At 40.7% G+C, this 17594-nt stretch overlaps 2 protein-coding genes and 1 long non-coding RNA gene across 10 annotated transcripts in view; 1 reads left to right on the top strand and 2 right to left on the bottom strand.

Annotated features, from left to right (window-relative positions):
• The window catches only part of shoc2.L (SHOC2 leucine-rich repeat scaffold protein L homeolog), a 19996-nt gene extending 16844 nt beyond the window's left edge, over positions 1–3152 (bottom strand). The window contains exon 1 of one of the 2 annotated variants that reach the window (XM_041570098.1): positions 3003–3152. The gene's annotated coding sequence lies outside the window, so the exon portion shown is untranslated. Of the gene's footprint in view, positions 1–2812; positions 2951–3002 lie in introns of those variants that run through there. The other variant, XM_041570099.1, reaches the window with a different exon arrangement.
• A 20-nt stretch (positions 3153–3172) lies between these two features.
• On the top strand, positions 3173–5298 carry bbip1.L. 3 transcript variants are annotated; one of them, XR_001932166.2, is made up of 4 exons: positions 3173–3315; positions 3452–3520; positions 4388–4444; positions 4791–5298. It is a non-coding gene; the product is annotated as a BBSome interacting protein 1 L homeolog (long non-coding RNA). The 3 variants fall into 3 exon arrangements; XR_001932167.2 differs by having other exon boundaries at positions 3180–3311; XR_001932165.2 differs by lacking the exon at positions 3173–3315 and having other exon boundaries at positions 3368–3520.
• A 1710-nt stretch (positions 5299–7008) lies between these two features.
• Positions 7009–17594, bottom strand: part of pdcd4.L (programmed cell death 4 L homeolog) — a 29538-nt gene continuing 18952 nt past the window's right edge. For all 5 annotated transcript variants that reach the window (XM_041568379.1, XM_018224310.2, XM_018224309.2 and 2 more), the window contains 4 exon segments: positions 14098–14205; positions 13348–13458; positions 12012–12151; positions 7009–7710 (listed from right to left, as the gene is read on the bottom strand). In XM_041568379.1, coding sequence (XP_041424313.1) covers positions 7650–7710; positions 12012–12151; positions 13348–13458; positions 14098–14205 — 420 coding nt within the window. In that variant the 3' untranslated portion in view covers positions 7009–7649.

Here is a 17594-nt window from a genome sequence, read left to right on the forward strand (position 1 = left end):
ACAGCAGGACTCACACGTGCTATATAGATCAAAGTGAAGTCTTTATCCTGATAGCACTGCCAGCACTGAGAGGGTTAAATCCTTGAGAAACCAAGGCCGTTAATGAAGCTCACGGGTTCCACATTGCTCTCCTGTGGTGGAGAAAAAGCCCAGAGTGGAATAAACCCGGAGGAATAGAATATTACACTGAGTGAACAGGAAAGAGTTAAAGGGATGGCTTCCTGGATCCCCCCATAAGAATAAAAGTCAGATCCCAAGTGTGCCTTTTATAAGTGGAGAGCACTAATGCAACACTAATGCAACACTAATGCAACACTAATGCAACACTAATGTTCTACTGGTGGGCTTGGCCTGGGCAGAACCCTGTATATTGAACCACTCATTAACTTCTCTGCCCCATTGGGCTCTGCCATTTTATATCCTGTAAGTGCTAAAAGCAGTGAGAAATGTTCTGTCCAAACAACTCATGAGGCGACTTTATTCTCTGGATCACAGCACCAGTACCAGAAAGCGTGCGGCAGCATCACATGACCTATAGGCTGTACAGTTACTTACACTACTATCTGTCTCTTGCACTCTTAAGTGGTTGTTCCCCTTTAAATTAACTGTTAGTATGATGTACAGAGGGATATTCAGAGACAATTAGTAATTGGTTTTCATTTTTTATTATTTGTGAACCACCACTTTTACTATTGTGATTCTTATCCAAATTAGCCAGAACTTAGACTGGAACTGCTCTCCTGTATGTATGGACTTTCCTGTGGTTACCACCAGCCAAATATAATGGGTTAAGAGGGGTGTGTGACCAGTTTAAGCTTTCAAATAGGGGTCACTGACCCCATCTAAAAAACAAACAAAACAAATACTCTGTAAGGCTACAAATGTATTGTTATTGCTACTTGTTATTACTCATCTTTCTATTCAGGCCTCTCCTATTCATATTCTAGTCTCTTATTCAAATCAGTGCATGGTTGCTAGGGGAATTTGGTCCCTAGCAACCAAATGGCTGAAATTGCAAACTGGAGAGCTGCTGAATAAAAAGCCAAATAAGTCAAAAACCACAAATAATAAAAAATGAAAACCAATCAGAAATTGTCTCAGAATATCTCTCTCTACATCCTACTAACAGTTAATTTAAAGGTAAACAACGTCTTTAATGACAATATTTAATGGTTCCTGGCCCTTTAATAGAACAAGAGGACCACAGCAGGAGACAAGGTAGGTTACCTCTAGATCACTCATCAGCTAATAAACAATATGGGAGGCTATTCCTGTAGCACAAATATATTCAACCTGCCCAGGCTTCCTTAGGCAATAACAAGCAGTGCCAACAACTAGATCCCTAATATTACACACACACACACTATATATTCTAATATAAATTCTATATCAGGAATACCCAATCTTTTTTCCCCATGAGCAACATTCAAATAAGAGTTGAGGAGCAACACAATCATGAGGAAAGTTGCAGGGGTGCTAAACAAGAGCTGTGATTGGTTACTGGTAACCTCTATATCAGTGATCCCCAACCAGTAACTCGCTTTGCTCCCCAAACCCTTGGATGTTGCTCCCAGTGGCCTCAAAGCAGGTGATTATTATTGAATTCCAGACTTGGAGACAAGTTTTAGTTGTATAAAAATCAGGTGCCAAACAGAGTCTCAATGTAGGTTGACAATCCACATAGGGGCTACTAAATGGCCAATCACAGCACTTATTCGGCACCCCAAGAATATTTTTCATGTTTGTGTTGCTCCCCCAACTCCTTTTACAATCGAATTTGGCTCACGGGTAAAAAAGGTTGGGGGATCCCTGCTCTATATGGACCTGTAGCCTATAGGAGACTGTTTGGCAGTACATCTGGTTTTTATGCACCAAAACTTGCCCCAAGCCTGGAATTGAAATATAATCACCTGCATTAATACCATTAAGAGCAACATGTTACCTGCGAGTCACTGGTTGTGGATCACTGCTCTATACACACATCATGTCTTGTATTTATATAGTCCCCTGTATGCTCCCAATACACAATCTATACATACACATTACATATAACATATATATATATATACACACAATACACAAAAGCCATGGTGAGTAGTGATGTCATTTCTGTCACATGACTCACTGAAACTTGTGTATTATAATAAATAAAGTACCCCCTGTTGTAAAATATGAGGATATTAGAAGTTACCTCGGAGTTCCATGACCTGTATAAATACACTCAGCCTTCGGCCTCGTACTTTTATATGGTCATGAAACTCCTCTGTGACTTATAATATCCTTATATTTTACAAGAGGGGGGACTTTATTCACTATATACATTATATACACACATATATACATATATATAAAACAATAGAACCCCCATTTTACATGCCCTGATTTTAATTTCACCTCATTTTACATAGTTGTCTTGTGGTCCCACCTGTATATTAAGTAGAACACATTTCCCTGATTTTACATTTTCCTGGAATTTACATAATTTGTTTCTGGTCCCCTGTAAAATGGGGGTTCTACTGTATCTACATTCTATACACACACATTATATATATATATATAACACACACAGAGCTGCACATGAGATAATTCAGAGAATATAAAGTAACAAACCAGTAATCCTTGTAAATACAGAGAGTCGATGCCAAAGAGCTCACACTCTAAATAGCCTACAATTACACACAGTACAGCTCATACACATATATATATATATATATAATACAATGCACACATATATAATACACACACATATATATATATAATACAATGCACACATATATAATACACACACATATATATAATAATAATCCAATACACATAGCCATTCCCACAATGCACAGCGCGGCGCTACAGACAGAAGGCCGGAGTGTGGGCCCAGGGACAGGAGAATTGTGTCACAGGCAGATTGTGAGGAACACAAGAGCAGCCAATAGGACTGACAGTATCGAGCTATGATCCCCGCTGGGCTCCTGTATAATCGAGTCCCGGGCCCGCCCTGCACGTACCGTCCAGCTGTTGTTGTTATTCCGCTCTCCGTCTCTCCACTCTTAGCGCCGCCGCCATCTTCCTCCTCCTCCTCCACGACAGCCCCGCCCTCCTGTCACATGAGCAGCCGCAGCTCCGCCCAGGGGAGGGAGGCAAAGGAGATAGGCGTGGTTCCTTCCCCACACCTTTCTATCAACTAACTTTATTGTCCGTGTAAATCAATGACAGACGGACGTTCCTGGCTTTCGGTACCTCGGGCAGTGCAGATCCGCGTGGGGCTCTTCGTGTCGCAACAAAGGACGACCTAATAGCGCACTAGGGCACCACGTGTAAGTAAGTAACGAATAGTCGCGGAATTGGCGTGTAGCCTACATATCCCACAATGCCTCACGGGAGGGCACGCTCTTACGTGCAGCGTAATTGGTTGCTAGGTAACGTGTCTGCTTTGCCTGTGTTCTGTGTCACTTAGGCCGAAAATACCGGGAATAAAGGGAACGGGCAGAGACTCAGAGTAGAGCCGGAGCTTCGGGATTACTGGGTAAGGAGCCTGAGAGTGGCTGAGCGAATGTGATAGGAACTTTATATCCGATTGTAAGCTTACTGGGTCACGGACTGATGGGAATAAGATAGGGACCTTAGATTGTAAGCTCACTGGGGCAGAGACTGATGGGAATGTGATAGGGACCTTAGATTGTAAGCTCACTGGGGCAGAGACTGATGGGGATGTGATAGGGACCTTAGATTGTAAACTCACTGGGGCAGGGACTGATGGGAATGTGATAGGGACCTTAGATTGTAAGATCACTGGGGCAGAGACTGATGGGAATGTGATAGGGACCTTAGATTGTAAGCTCACTGGGGCAGAGACTGATGGGGATGTGATAGGGACCTTAGATTGTAAACTCACTGGGGCAGGGACTGATGGGAATGGGATAGGGACCTTAGATTGTAAGCTCACTGGGGCAGGGACTGATGGGAATGTGATAGGGACCTTAGATTGTAAGCTCACTGAGACAGGGACTGATGGGAATGTGATAGGGACCTTAGATTGTAAGCTCAATGGGACAGGGACTGATGGGAATGTGATAGGGACCTTAGATTGTAAACTCACTGGGGCAGGGACTGATGGGAATGGGATAGGGACCTTAGATTGTAAGCTCACTGGGTCGCGGACTGAAGGGAAAGTGATATGGACCTTCGATTGTAAGCTCAGTGGGACAGGAACTGATGGGAATTGTGTATAATCCCTGTACAGTTCTGCAGAATATGTAAGTGATATAAAGATATTGTATAATTTATTAAATCAGTTAGAAAATTGTCATTAGTGATTGTCCCGTTAGGCTGGTGCAGATGAGACACGTATGTAACATGGAACCCCTAATAAAATGATGTTTTTGTCCCACAGAAGCAGAGGTAATGCCTGAGGTGAAGTCGATGTTTCGGGAGGTGCTGCCCAAGCAAGGTACAGACCTGAGATCTGCTCATTGTGTGAATATTTATATTTTATAACATTTTTGGTTATATATAATAATAATAATAATGAGTTCTGTAAATGTTTAATGAAACCTCGGTGTCTGTTGAGATTAAACCTGTTTATTACACACGGCTCTGCGTGTAGGTGGGAAGGGACGTCAGTGTTTGACTTACATCTCTATTGGAATAGTTGAGGATGAGTCACTTGAGTAGTTATAATGTGAATTATGTAAGGAAGAGCTTACAATCTAATGCTCAGTACGTGGCTAAAATATAAAAGAGGTGAGTGTCTGTATATTGGATTTCTTTACATTGTTTTTATCATCTTTCCCCAGGGCAGCTGTGTGTGGAGGATGTTCCCACAATGGTGCTGTGCAAACCCAAAATCTTACCCCTGAAATCTGTTACCCTTGAAAAACTGGAGAAAATGCAGAGAGAGGCCCAGGAGGCGATTCGGCGGCAGGAAAAAGAAGCGAGTGACCCGCCCCCTGGGCCAGAGTGACTGCTGGGAGAGCAGCACCTCAACTGCCACCACTAACTGTCAGCAGCACTAACACATGCACTGATGTACACTATAGGGAAGATATTCCACAGCAGCACTAACACATGCACTGATGTACACTATAGGGAAGATATTCCACCCCATGTCTCCAGACTTGAAATCTAAACTCCTTGAATTTAAATCTGACGATATTTCTTTGTATAAAGCTATTGGCTGCTCTCTAACTCTATATTGTAATCCTTACACTCATACTAGTTACACTGTTTATTAACCATCACTTTATAATCTTCCCAGTGCTTGTGGTATATTACTTTTATTGTATTAAATTGTTATTACCGACAGCAGCATCTGCTTTATTCTTTCTATACAGTGTGTATTGTATCATTATAGAACTAGCGAGAGTCCAGGGAAGGGCAACAAAATTGGTTACACTGGAGAAGAGACCGTTCAGGGGGATATGATCACTATATATAAATATATAAGGGGGATATGATCACTATATATAAATATATAAGGGGATATGATCACTATATATAAATATATAAGGGGATATGATCACTATATATAAATATATAAGGGGGATATGATCACTATATATAAGGGGATATGATCACTATATATAAATATATAAGGGGGATATGATCACTATATATATAAATATATAAGGGGATATGATCACTATATATAAATATATAAGAGGGATATGATCACTATATATAAATATATAAGGGGGATATGATCACTATATATAAATATATAAGGGGATATGATCACTATATATAAATATATAAGGGGATATGATCACTATATAAATATATAAGGGGATATGATCACTATATATAAATATATAAGGGGATATGATCACTATATATAAATATATAAGGGGGATATGATCACTATATATAAATATATAAGGGGATATGATCACTATATATAAATATATAAGGGGGATATGATCACTATATATAAATATATAAGGGGATATGATCACTATATATAAAGGGATACTATCACTATATCTACACATATATAAGAGGATATAATCAATATATAAGGGGTTATGATCACTATAAATATATATAAATATTAGGGATGCACCAAATCCACTATTTTGTATTCAGCCGAACCCCCAAATCCTTTATGAAAGATTCGGCTGAATACTGAACCAAATCCAAACCCTAATTTGCATATGCAAATCAGGGGTGGAAAGGGGAACAAAATTTACTTCCTTGTTTTGTGGCAAAAAGTCACGTAATTTCCCTCCTCACCCCTAATTTGCATATGCAAATTAGGATTTGGTTCGGCCGGACAGAAGGATTCGGTCGAATCCGAATCCTGCTGAACAAGAGCAAATCCTGGATTCAGTGCATCCCTAATAAATATATAAGGGGGATATGATCACTATATTTAAATATAAGAGGACTATACAATTAACTCTTTGATGCTTTATTAGTAGATCCTCCCTGCAGAGACAATGGATACAATCAGATTAGAGGAAAGAATATACTGTAGTTGTTACAGTAAGAGCTGTGGGAAGCAGCTGTACTGGCAGATTCGATCGCTTCAAGGAAGGGTCAGATGCCCTTTTAACAAGACAGAAAATAGAAGGTTGCTGCTGTTGAGCCGGTGACTGGGCTTTTTTTGGGTTAGGAAGGATTGTCAGTGTAAGAAAGCGGTGTTTGTACCAGTGTAACGTGTGACCCTAATGGAACACTATGGCTTCATTTCTGATTCTGTTCTCTGGATTAATTGTAATTCTTTATAATAAAGTGTGACATGTTCATGGAATATAAAATGAATATAAAAGCAGTTTATTTGCCTAGTATCAGAATTTTACTAGCAGATCAGTGGCATGACTGTGGGTAACTATGTAGAGCAGGATCAGCCCCTATATAAGTCTGCATACAGTCTCTGAGATCCAGTGCTGATCCAGAATATTTATAGACATACGTATTTCCCTCTTGATCCCAATTCAGCAGGAACAGCCCCCTGAGTTTACATGTACCCCCTTCAAAAATATAAATAACAAATAACACTGAGCGACCTCCTGCTTCACTCGCAATATTTATTTGTTTTTATTTGCATTCACAGCAGAACTTAGATTTTCCAGTTATTTGGTTTTTGTAGAAAAATAGATGTTCCAGCCACCATATTCTGAACAAAAGATTCATTCCCGTCTCCCCCCTTTTTCATTGACCTCAACAAAACAATAGAGCGCGTGGAGAGCGGTACAGGAATTTGTATCCGCTTCCAAATCAAGGTTTGAAAAGCAGCTGGCATGGAAAAGGTTAAAAATCAGATATGCACAACCGGCGGCCTCCTAGTTGTTGTTGAACTACAACTAGCAGCCTGGAGGCACCTGGGTTCCCCGTGGTATAATAAAGCTTTGTGTTAATCAGTGATTTTACAGCGAGAGTCAGAGTGATGTACGCCAGTGCAGAGCATGGAATGATTAGAATAGAAGCAAATGGCACTTCAGAGGGGGCAGCTTATACTAATTCTCCTGTATGGGGTGAGCAGCTTTCTATCTAAATGCTCAAATCACTGACCCTGAATCTGTGACATATCAAATCCGCTTATTGAAAAGCTCTGTTATCCATGACATTTACATCTTGTGAGTATAAAACTGCTCCCAAAATCCTTCTTCATCATCATCATCATCATACTCATGGGAGACGGAGGCTGCCCCTCGTTAGTAACTCTCACTTTTCAGGCGCCCGCCGTCTCCTTCACTTACAAACCGCTTTCTTCCTCTGCAACGAGAACAAAACCACAATGAAATCATTTAGGGTTAGATATGTAGAAATGTCTCTGACTACCGTATATACTCGAGTATAAGCCGTCCTGAGTATAAGCCGAGGTACCTAATTTTACCTCCAAAAACTGGGAAAGCTTATTGACTCGAGTATAAGCCTAGGGTGAGAAATGCAGCAGCTTCTGGTAAGTTTCAATCAAAAAAATGGAGGGTTTCTGCTCCCATTGGAGGTGCTGGCGTCTCGTTTATGGATGCCGGCGACCATTCTTGGACGCCGGCAAATAATCTTGGAGACTATTCTTGGACGCCGGTGACTATCCTTGGATGCCCGCGACCGTCTTTGCGCTTGACCCGAGTATAAGCCGAGGTAGAGTTTTTCAGCATATTTTGGGGGCTGAAAAACTCGGCTTATACTCGAGTATATACGGTATATTTTATTTACTGGAACAAAAGGAAATTTCAGTCCAGTTTGGTGTTGCCAGTTCCCACCCTACTAATTCTCATGATCTGTACACGCAGTGCAGAAACACAGTGTAGCACATCAAACCTCTGTATAGATTCTGAGTGACCCCATATAAAAGAAGAAAAAGGCAAATAATTATAAAACTATAAAAAAAAGTGTCCGTTCTATAACATACTAAAAGTTAACTCAATCATTTAACCAACAGGTTTCTGCTACAAAGTTTCAGGAGTGAGAACCATCAGTGTAGAGAATATACGGCTTTCAGTAGCAATTTACATTTACGCTTAGCTTTAAAACCAAAGAAAATGTGTACATTTGGAAGTTGTTGAGAATGACATGTTCTTTCACTGTGGAGTTCCCCTTTAAGGGTAATGTCACACTGTGAGATTTGGGGAGATTTAGTCGCCCGGTGTCTAATCGCCTCTTCATTATGGCTACGAATGTCCCCAAACTGCTTCCCCCTGTCTTCCGCCTGCTAGAGTAATAAAATATTTGCAGCATGGCACTCGCGCTTCGTTTTTCGAAGTCACCCGAAGTTTCCTCGTGAGACTTTGCAAAACGAAGCACCGCAAGTGCCATGCTGCAAACATTTTATTACTCTAGCAGGTGTAAGACAGGGGAAAGCAGTTCGGGGAGATAAGTGTATATGTGTATATGTAGCTGAGGGATTTCCGTATAAACAATTGCTTTATCATCATGTCTCTATTTACTATGTGCTTTAAGGAATAAGTAGAGCATATTCATAATGACGTCTGATGAGCAGTGGGAAGGGATTTATTTAATGCTCGCTGGGCAGATGGCCCAATAAGCAGCTTTACTGGGGACTTTCACAGAAATCTGTGGGGGGACAATTACGAATTTGGGTTTTCTACAGGAAATCCCTCAGCTACATAAACACAGTGGGGGTCATTTATCAACACTGGGCAAATTTGCCCATGGGCAATAACCCATGGCAACCAATCAGATTGTTGTATTCGGTGTTCTACTTGCAGCTGACTTTAAAAAGCTAATCACTGATTGGTTGCTCTGGGTAACTGCCCATGGGCAAATTTGCCCAGTGTTGATAAATGAGCCCCAGTGAGTGTGCACAAGCTCTTATGTATATATGTATATTTTTATTTGTATAGCGCTCCTTGAGGGCAAAGCACTGTACAGCAAAACAATAAATTAGTAGTAACAAACAAGGGGTCATTGGAATAAAAAGTAACAATAAGTGCATTATTAGAAATACAATTCACATAAATATAAAATATAATTACAATACAGATGAAGTGCTCAGTGTCATGGAAACAAAAGGCTAGAGGACCCTACCCCGTAGAGCTTACAGTCTAAATGGGAGGGTAACATACAGACACAATTCAGAGGGGTATTAAGGTGCTGTGGGTTACAGTTTGTTACACTGTTATATAAGTGCCAGTTCATCCTAATCCTAATCCAGGTGCTCCCAGAGGGAGTCTTTGAGTTTTGTTTTAAAAACATTGAAGGAGGATTCTCTCCTGAGAGATTCAGGAATGACATTCCAAATATAAGGAGTCACAAGAGAGAAGGGTTTGATACGGGAAACAGCAGTAGTAGTGGGGGTACAACCAAGCGGTTGCTCTGAGAGGAGCGGAGGTTTTGGGCAGGAACATATAGAGAGACAAGAGATGAGATGAAGTGAGGTGCAGAGGAATGAAGGGAAGGTTATGAGGAGGAGTTTATAAGTTATTCTTTGTTTTATAGGAAGCCATGATAAGGACTTCAGCAGCGGAGGGGCCTGTAGGGGAGTAGGACCAGACTTAGGTGGAAAGATGATAAGTTCAGTGTTAGGTTGAGTTTGAGGTGGTGCTGGTTCATCCAATTTGAGATAACCAGGAGGCAGTTAAGAGATCTGAGCCTCTGTTTCAGCTGTTAATGAAGGGGTGGATAAATATATTGGGGTACATCAGCATACAGATGATAATTAAAGCCAAATGATCGGATGAGATCTCCCAAAGACAGAGAGTACAGGGAGAACAACAGCGGCCCAAGTACAGAGCCTTGCGGCACCCCCACATTAAGTGGAACTGGAGATGAGGTTTTGTTATCATAGGAGACAGTGAATGATCGGTTAGAGAGGTAAGAAGAGAACCAAGAGGCAGCCTGGTTATAGATGCCAAGCGAATAGAGAATCTGCATCAGGAGAGAGTGTATCTTAGTTATATAATATTAAAGGACATGTATGGAAGCAAATAAACAATATCTGAGACTTTCTGGCCGACTAATATTCCCTTTAATTTTCAGGGACGGAAATAAGACAACTGTGGAAACATATCCCATATAAATTTAAGCCTTAAAGGGGAAGTGCACCCAAAAACGACACAGTGAAAGAACATGTCATTCTAAACAACTTCCAAATGTACATTCATAACACATTTTCGTTGGTTTTAAAGATAGGTGTAAATATAAATTGCTACTGAAAGCAGTATATGGCTAGATGATAATATTCTCTGCAATGCTGGTTCTCACTCCTGAAACTATGTAGCAGAAACCTGTTGATTAAAGGAGTGAGTCTCCATTAGGTTAACTTTTAGTATATTATAGAACGGCCAACGGCAACTTATCAATTGGTCTACATTATTTATTTCTTTTATAATTTTATAATTATTTGCCTTCTTCTGACTCCTTCCAGCTTTCAAATGGGGAGCACTGACCCCATCAAAAAAGGCAACAAATATATTATTATTGCTACTTTTTATTACTCATTTTTCTAGTCCGGCCTCTCATTGATATTCCAGTCTCTTATTCAAACCAATGCATGGTTACTATGGGAATTTGGACCCTAGCAACCAGATTGCTGAAACTGCAAACTGGATAGCTGCTAAATAACTAAAAACCCACAAATAAGAATATTTCACTAAAAGTTTACTAAAAGTTAATTCAAAAGTAAACAACCCCTTTAACAGACCTAGAGGTGAACTGACTTCTGCTACATTGTTTCAGAACCGGAAAGGAAAATAGAAAAGACAGACACAGCTTTCAATAGCTATTGCATTTACACATAAATAGAACACCAGTAAGAGGGATGATTGGATATTGGGAAGTTGTATCAGGAGTCAGAGGCAGCAGTGCAGAGAAAGGGACAGACACAATGACAGTTACACAGAACTATAAACCCAGTGAGAATGAGGAATGAATGGATATTGGGAAGTTGTATCAGGAGTCAGAAGCAGCAGTGCAGAGAAAGGGACAGACACAATGACAGTTACACAGAACTATAAACCCAGTGAGAATGAGGAATGAATGGATATTGGGAAGTTGTATCAGGAGTCAGAGGCAGCAGTGCAGAGAAAGGGACAGACACAATGACAGTTACACAGAACTATAAACCCAGTGAGAATGAGGAATGAATGGATATTGGGAAGTTGTATCAGGAGTCAGAAGCAGCAGTGCAGAGAAGAGAAAGGGACAGACACAATGACAGTTACACAGAACTATAAACCCAGTGAGAATGAGGAATGAATGGATATTGGGAAGTTGTATCAGGAGTCAGAAGCAGCAGTGCAGAGAAGAGAAAGGGACAGACACAATGACAGTTACACAGAACTATAAACCCAGTGAGAATGAGGAATGAATGGATATTGGGAAGTTGTATCAGGAGTCAGAGGCAGCAGTGCAGAGAAGAGAAAGGGACAGACACAATGACAGTTACACAGAACTATAAACCCAGTGAGAATGAGGAATGAATGGATATTGGGCAATAACATTTTATTGAATTAGGTTAATAAATGTGGAGGACCCCTTTAAAGAGACCATAGTAAAACACGTATGTACATTAAGATGCTTGTATAAGAATAATGATTGGATGAGTAAGTCACCTGCAAGGACAGAGGTCTCTTATTTGTTTGGAAATAATTCCAGCTTTAAAACAATCCTCCACAAATCGCTCCAGTACAGAATAAGCGTTGGGTACATCCAAGTTAATGTCAGGAATTTCCTGATATATTCGGTCATAGCCCTAAAATATAAACAGAGATACCATTAAGTTGTGGCAACTGGATAGACGGGGAGCATGAAATACTGTCCAGTTGATCAGTATGACACACAGCCGTAAGCACGGACATGAATGAATCTGCATGCAAGCAACTCTCTACCAGAAGGAAAGGTTCCCTTTGTTTCTTTCTATTCATTTTTATTATTATTACTGTTCCTATATAGCAGTGCCAGTCATTCAGGCACAGTGCAGTGTTTCCTGCTCTATAAGCTGCTTGCTATGAATGAGTTTTGTGTTCCATTCTCTTGCATGTTTGTTAATACAGTTTGCACAATGCCCAAGATACAGCAGGAAGGAATATGCTGAACCCCTAACTCACAAGCTGGCACAGGCAAATGGGCTAGGAAGCCTTATAAAGGTTCCCAAAGCTCTAAGGGGCAAATTCACTAAGCGCCGAAGCGCCTAACGCTAGCGTCAATTTCGCTAGCGTTGGGCATTTTCGTTACTTCGCAAATTCACTAACGAACGCTGGCGGAAATTCGCTAGTGTTACTTCGAGCCCTTACGTCTGGCGAATTTTCGCTACGGACGTAACTACGCAAATTCACTAACGCGCGCATTGTACTGAACGCTACCTTTTACGATAGACTTCCTTCGCCACCTCAGACCCGGCGAAGCGCAATAGAGTAGATAGGGATTGCTTCAAAAAAAGTTCAAATTGTTTCTAAGTCCCAAAAAACGCTGGTGTTTTTTCTATATTATGGGTGATAGGCTGAAAAAGATCGAAAAAATTTTTGGGGCTCCCCTCCTTCCCCCCTATATTTCCTAAATCATGGCAACTTAACTATACAGTGGGCACATGTGTAGGGCAAAAAAAAATTTTTATTTGATGTTTTGAAGGTTTCCCAGGCATTTGTAGTGATTCTACGTATTCCTCCATTGAAATTTGAATTTGGAGCCGTATGCAAATTAACCATCGGTAGCGTAACTTCGCTTGGCGAATCAATGCTAGCGCAACTTCGCAACCTTACGCTACCCCTGTGCGCAACTTCGGATTTTAGTGAATTTGCGGAGCGCTGGCGAGACTACGCCTGGCGCAACTACGAATCTTAGTGAATTTGCCCCTAAGGAGTTGCATATATCTGATGATAAAACAAATTTCACTAGCAGTGACCTTATTTCTGGAGTGTTCACTTAATCATCAGTAGAGGGCAGACTTACCCTTTTCATTTGGTCCAGTGTTATAACACCTGACTTCCACAAGGCTTCCAGCAAACTTAGCATCATTGTGTATGCGCTGTTCCCAGTTGCTTCCAAAACCATCAGTATTGCCTGTCAAAACAATAATGCATGAAGTTACCTGTATTAGTCAGGTGGGTTGTGTATTAGTGTAAGATGTAGCAAGCACTGAATTGAACAAAAAAACGGAATATTAAAGGGATTATGGCGTGAATGTTGATTTGAAAATACATTATTCATGTAGGACACAGTTATTTGGTGGAGGAAGAATAATGGGCTGGGGCCGTTTCCATGGTTTGGTCCCCTGGTTCCAATGAAATCTTAAACCTACAATGACATTCCTGACAATTTGGGGGAGGGGGCTTTTCTGTTTCAGCACAATAATGCATTTGCAGAGATGGGAAGAACCTGACCTCAACCCAACTGAAGCCGTGATATGAATTGGAACCCCCACTGATCCCCAACATCAGTGCCCAGCTTGTGGTTGAACGGAAGCAACTCCCAGGAAATATGTTCCAACATCTAGTGGAACCTTCCCAGAAGCACCAGAGGGGTTATAGCAGCAACGGGAGGGGAAACTGCATATTAACCCTCTTGGGCTGGGAATAAGAATACATTACATCTAAATAAACACTATTAATTGTAACATTAAAAAAAGGGGGGTGCAAGAGTAAAATAAAACAAGATATGTGTTTAAGTGGATGTAAGGGTTAAAAAGAGAGACTTTCTTACTTCGTAAACTAATTCATGGTGAAAGTGAGGAACTTCGAGCTCCTGCAGGCACCGTTCGGCTTCGACGACATCTCCAGAAAGCACGTACTCTTTCAGCAGCATGTCAATCTGTCACGGCAAGAAAGTTACATTACAGTGTGGAGTGCAGCTTAAAGGCATGGTCAGCGCATTCTACTGCCCTGTGACTTGCTGCAGAGTTTGGTTACACATCTCTATCACTCAGTGGGGTACAAACCTGTCCCAAAGAAATGCCCCTGTCAATTTCTCACTGGGAGACTGTAACCTGAAATACAAATGAGCTGAACCTTTCTATAATCTTTATATCGTTATTGGAAGAATTATCTCCCTTTATGTCTTCCTCACTGCACACAGGGTCAGTGCAAGGATTCACATAACCTTGAAAGGGAAACTATGTTGCCTTGAGTTTATATAAACCAATCCTGCACCCCTGACACTTGTTTCGGCTTTTCCTTTGTATGTTTCATCAAATCATTTTATTCCACATAATACCATGAATAAGTAAAGGAGGAGAAGACCATGAAACGGTTGCACCTTGTTTAACTAATAGGGCTTGTGCTGAACACCTGTGTGCAGGGGTTTATCTGTGCAGCGGCAATAGTCTACCTCGCAAGAACCAAACATGGATTAGTTTCAATTTCCCAGTTTCTCTCAAAAAAGAAATAAAACAAAATATTTTTTTTATTAAAACAAGACAGGAAGTATGTACAGAACAAGTAAACTGATACTTTAAAAGATTGTTCAGCAGAAATAATGACTTTTTTCAAATACTTTCCATTTTTTTTGAAGTACAAATTTTAAAGGAGAAGGAAAGCTTTTAGACACTTTATTGCCAACAGATTAGCCACACTAGTGCAAGCTAGAATGCTATATTTATTCTGCAGAATGCTTTACCATACCTGAGTAAATAGCTCTAGACACTGTCTCTGTTTGTTTAGGATAGCAGCTGCCATATTAGCTTGGTGTGACATCACTTCCTGCCTGAGTCTCTCCCTGCTCACTTACAGCTCTCAGCTCAGATTACAGCAGGGATGGGAGGAGGGAGGGAGGAGCAAACTGAGCATGCTCAAGCCCTAGCCCTGGAGGTTTAAGCTGAAAACAGTTAGTCTGATACAGAAGCCCATGAGTACACAATAGAAGGAAAGAAATGTGCTGTTTCTTTTGACAGAGGACTCAGAGCAGCATTACTTTGAGGGGTTACTGGTGTATTTATATAGACCTTTCTGATAAAGCTTACTTAATTTTAACCTTTCCTTCTCCTTTAAAGGGGATGTTCATCTTTGAGTTAACTTTTAGTATGATGTAGTGATATTCTGAGACAATTTGCAATTGGTTTTCATTTTTTATGATTTGTGTTTCTTTTTCCAATTTACCCTAGCAACTATGCACCGATTTGAATCAGAGACTGGAATATGAATAGGAGAAGCCTAAATAGAAAGATGAGGAATAAAAAGTAGCAATAACAATAAATGTGTAGCCTTTAGGGATGCACCGAATCCAGGATTCCGTTCGGGATTGGCCAGGATTCGGCCTTTTTCAGCAGGATTCGGCCGAATCCTTCTGCCCAGCTGAACCGAATCCAAACTTACATATGCAAATTAACGGCGGGGAGGGAAATCGTGTGACTTTTTGTCAGAAAACAAGGAAGTAAAAAATGTTTCGCCTTCCCACCCCTAATTTGCATATGCAAATTAGGGTCCGGATTCGGTTCGGTATTCGGCCGAATCTTTCACGAAGGATTCGGGGGTTCGGCCGAATCCAAAATAGTGGATTCGGTGCATCCCTAGTAGCCTTACAGAGTATTTGTTTTTTAGTTGGGGTCAGTGACCCCCATTTAAAAGTGGGAAAGAGTCAGAAGAAAAAAAACTATAAAAAAATAAATAATGAAGACCAAATTAAAAGTTGCTTAGAATTAGCCATTCTAAAAATTAAGTTAAAGGTGAGCCACCCCATTAACATTCCGGTCACTGGTATTTTAGTCTGGCAGCTCAGTGATCCAGGTGGAGATTCTGAATGGTTACATTTAATTGCATCAATTTGCTACATTTAATTCATTTATAATTATGTGGAATATTAGCAACTATAGTAGCAATAATAACAGCTGCCTTTAATGAAACCCAGGGATTCGCTGAGAGTCGCTGACCCTCCCCCCAACACTTCAGAAATGCACAAGAAGGTGGAAAATGAACCGTTAAACTTCAATATTAGAAAAAATATTCACACATAGAAAATAGAAAGTCATTGGAAAAAGTCTATTTCTGGTGGACTGGCTGCAACAAACTGAATTGGAGAAAAAAGTGTTGGAAGGTGAACAACCGTTTAATTGCTAATAATGTTCGGAGCCATGTGATGTCACCAGTACTGGCACTTTACAGTCTGAAATCATGGTTAGTGGGATGCATAGGGGCGGTTTGGGAGCTTCTTCACCAATATATTCCTAGAAAAATGCAAGCACAGAAGACCATGGAGCTAATGCTCCTCGACGCCTCCCAAACACATCCTGTCATTCTTGTGTGAGAATAGCCTGGGAATAGTGTGGTACGTCCCCAATATGGCTCAAAACAGGATATTAAAGGATTTTTTACTTGTGATAGCAAGGAGGTTATTTATTCCATCAAATGCCAATGTGAGTTTTGTATATGTAGGCCAAACCAGTAGAGCTATGAAAGGGAGACTAAGGTGCAGATTTATCAAGGGTCGAAGTGAATTCGAGGGAATTTTCGAAGTAAAAAAATTCGAAATTCTAAGTAATTTTTTGAATACTTCGACCATCGAATAGGATACTACGACTTCGATTCGAAGTAAAAATAGTTTGAATATTCGACCATTCGATAATCGAAGTACTGTCTCTTTAAAAAAAACTTCGACTTCAATACTTTGCCAAATTAAACCTGCCGAAGTGCTATATTAGCCTATGGGGACCTTATACCAAACAATTTTCCAGCGTCACTTTTTGGAATCTTAGGAATAATTCACACTACGGGTCCTATGGTAAATCAACAAGTACGGGAAGGCATTATAAATTAAACTATTTCATGTTTCCATTCAAAATGCCGATTCCAGCTCACCCTTAAGGATCGTTGGTCCGGGTGCACCATGCCCCGGACCCCTCGCTAGTTCACTGGATACAATTCCCAAAAGGATTAGAAATGTGAGATCTTACCCGGACTCCGTTGTGACCCAGGTGCAGCCGCCCTGAGTCTGTCGCTAAGGGAGAACGCAAAGTTGCACACACAAGAAGTTTTAGGCAACGCACTCTTCGGATCACCCAAGGAATCGCTCAGTCTTCAAATTGCTGGTAAAAGACTTTAGTTTTATTGAAGATTTAACATTTTAACAAACTGTGTAATCCTGCGCCATGAGGTCTGACGCGTTTCGTGTCACTGCACTTCCTCTGATGAAGTGCAGTGACACGAAACGCGTCAGACCTCATGGCGCAGGATTACACAGTTTGTTAAAATGTTAAATCTTCAATAAAA

This window comes from Xenopus laevis, chromosome 7L (assembly GCF_017654675.1).
Source record: "Xenopus laevis strain J_2021 chromosome 7L, Xenopus_laevis_v10.1, whole genome shotgun sequence".
NCBI lineage: Eukaryota > Metazoa > Chordata > Amphibia > Anura > Pipidae > Xenopus > Xenopus laevis.